Source organism: Fulmarus glacialis, unplaced genomic scaffold (assembly GCF_000690835.1).
Source record: "Fulmarus glacialis isolate BGI_N327 unplaced genomic scaffold, ASM69083v1 scaffold45795, whole genome shotgun sequence".
In the NCBI taxonomy this organism is placed as follows: Eukaryota; Metazoa; Chordata; class Aves; order Procellariiformes; family Procellariidae; genus Fulmarus; species Fulmarus glacialis.
In genome coordinates, this window is record NW_009211926.1 from 1 (window position 1) to 1,368 (window position 1,368).

Here is a 1,368-nt window from a genome sequence, read left to right on the forward strand (position 1 = left end):
GAAGCTCCTACCCCACCCCACTGCCCTACCTGCACCCTGCCTCCTGCCCAGCACCCTCTCCCGGCCCCCAGCACCCTGCCCACCCTCATGTCTCCCTGCCCAGGTGTCACCCTCTCCTGCCTGCCCTCCCAGCTCTGCCGTCAGAGCCACACGGCCAAAGTGTACGGGTTGCATGTCAGGGTCCCCTGGGGCTGGCAGGGCGGGAGGAGCACAGCTCTGCACCCTGCTCCCAAACCAATGGGGTCTGCCAGGGGTCCCGTGCCGTGAGAACAACCCCAGCACGGGCACCCCCCGCACCTCTGGTTAACGGGGTCTCTGTCTCACAGGAGGTGGGCAATGCCTGCCGGGCCACGCGTGCTGATGGGGAGCAGGGAGATGGATCGTGGCGTCAGCCTGGAGAACCCCTACGCCAGCGTCAACATCCCACGGGACCAGTTCCAGCAAAGCTTCATCACTCGCTACCTGAAGGACGAGCCCACTGTAATCGCCAACCCTGCAGCCGTGCCCACCTACAGCATGCAGGAGCAGGTGGACCCCACTGGCAGCCGGAACAGCCCCGTCATTTCCACGGAGAAGTCCTGGTCCCGTCCCTACAACCCCTATGCCAGCCTGAGGATGCCCAACGGGGAATCGCCTGACTCCTTCTACACCGTCACCCTGGACAAGCCACCCAAGGGCCAGGAGTGGGAGGCCGGCGGGGGATGCGACTGCTGCAAGTGCTGCCCCCGCTGCAGAAAGTTCTGCTGTGTTGTCTCCTAAGGGCCCTCGCTGCACCCACGGGACGTGCTGACCATGGGATGGGGCCAGGTGGCCCCGCGGGGATGTGGCTGCCCAGCCTGGGCACCCCTGGTGCCCGGCAGAGCTGGCAGCTGGGAGGTGGCACTGCTGGACTCCGCCGTTGCTTTTCACCCGTGAACTCTGCAGCCAGATACACCAGTGATGGGCACCTGCCAGGTCCTGAGACCCAAAGTGGGGTGTCGGGGAGAAGGACAGGTCCTCCCTGCCTGCTGAGGTGTGGGAGCCTTGAGGATGATGTGTGCCAATGCAGATGCCACCGAGAAGTGCCTACATTGGGGATGGGGCAGCACTTTGACCCTGTGATCCTGTCCACTGACCCTGCCAGTCTGCCCTTGCCGGGAAACCTCCAGCTCTGGGGAAGGTGCAGGCATTGCCCGCCTGCCGGAGGGTAGGTTTGGATGATGGCAGGAGGGCATCGTCGTCACTGTCTTGGAGCAGTGGAGAGGAGCCAGGTACATGCCCCCAGCTGGGATGGGGACCCACCTCCCCAGAACTGAGCGGTCCCCCCACCCACAGCGTCATGGGGATGCTGCAGTGCCCTGCACCAAGCTCTGGCTGGGTACCGCTCTT

The 1,368-nt window shown here is 64.9% G+C and overlaps 1 protein-coding gene across 1 annotated transcript; it reads left to right on the plus strand.

Moving 5' to 3' along the window:
- Window positions 1-375: 375 nt before the first annotated feature.
- CYSRT1 (cysteine-rich tail protein 1) lies at window positions 376-759 on the plus strand. Its single transcript, XM_009577715.1, has one exon. It carries the CDS (start codon window positions 376-378, stop codon window positions 757-759), a length of 384 nt encoding a protein of 127 aa, XP_009576010.1.
- The last annotated feature ends 609 nt before the right edge of the window (window positions 760-1,368 follow it).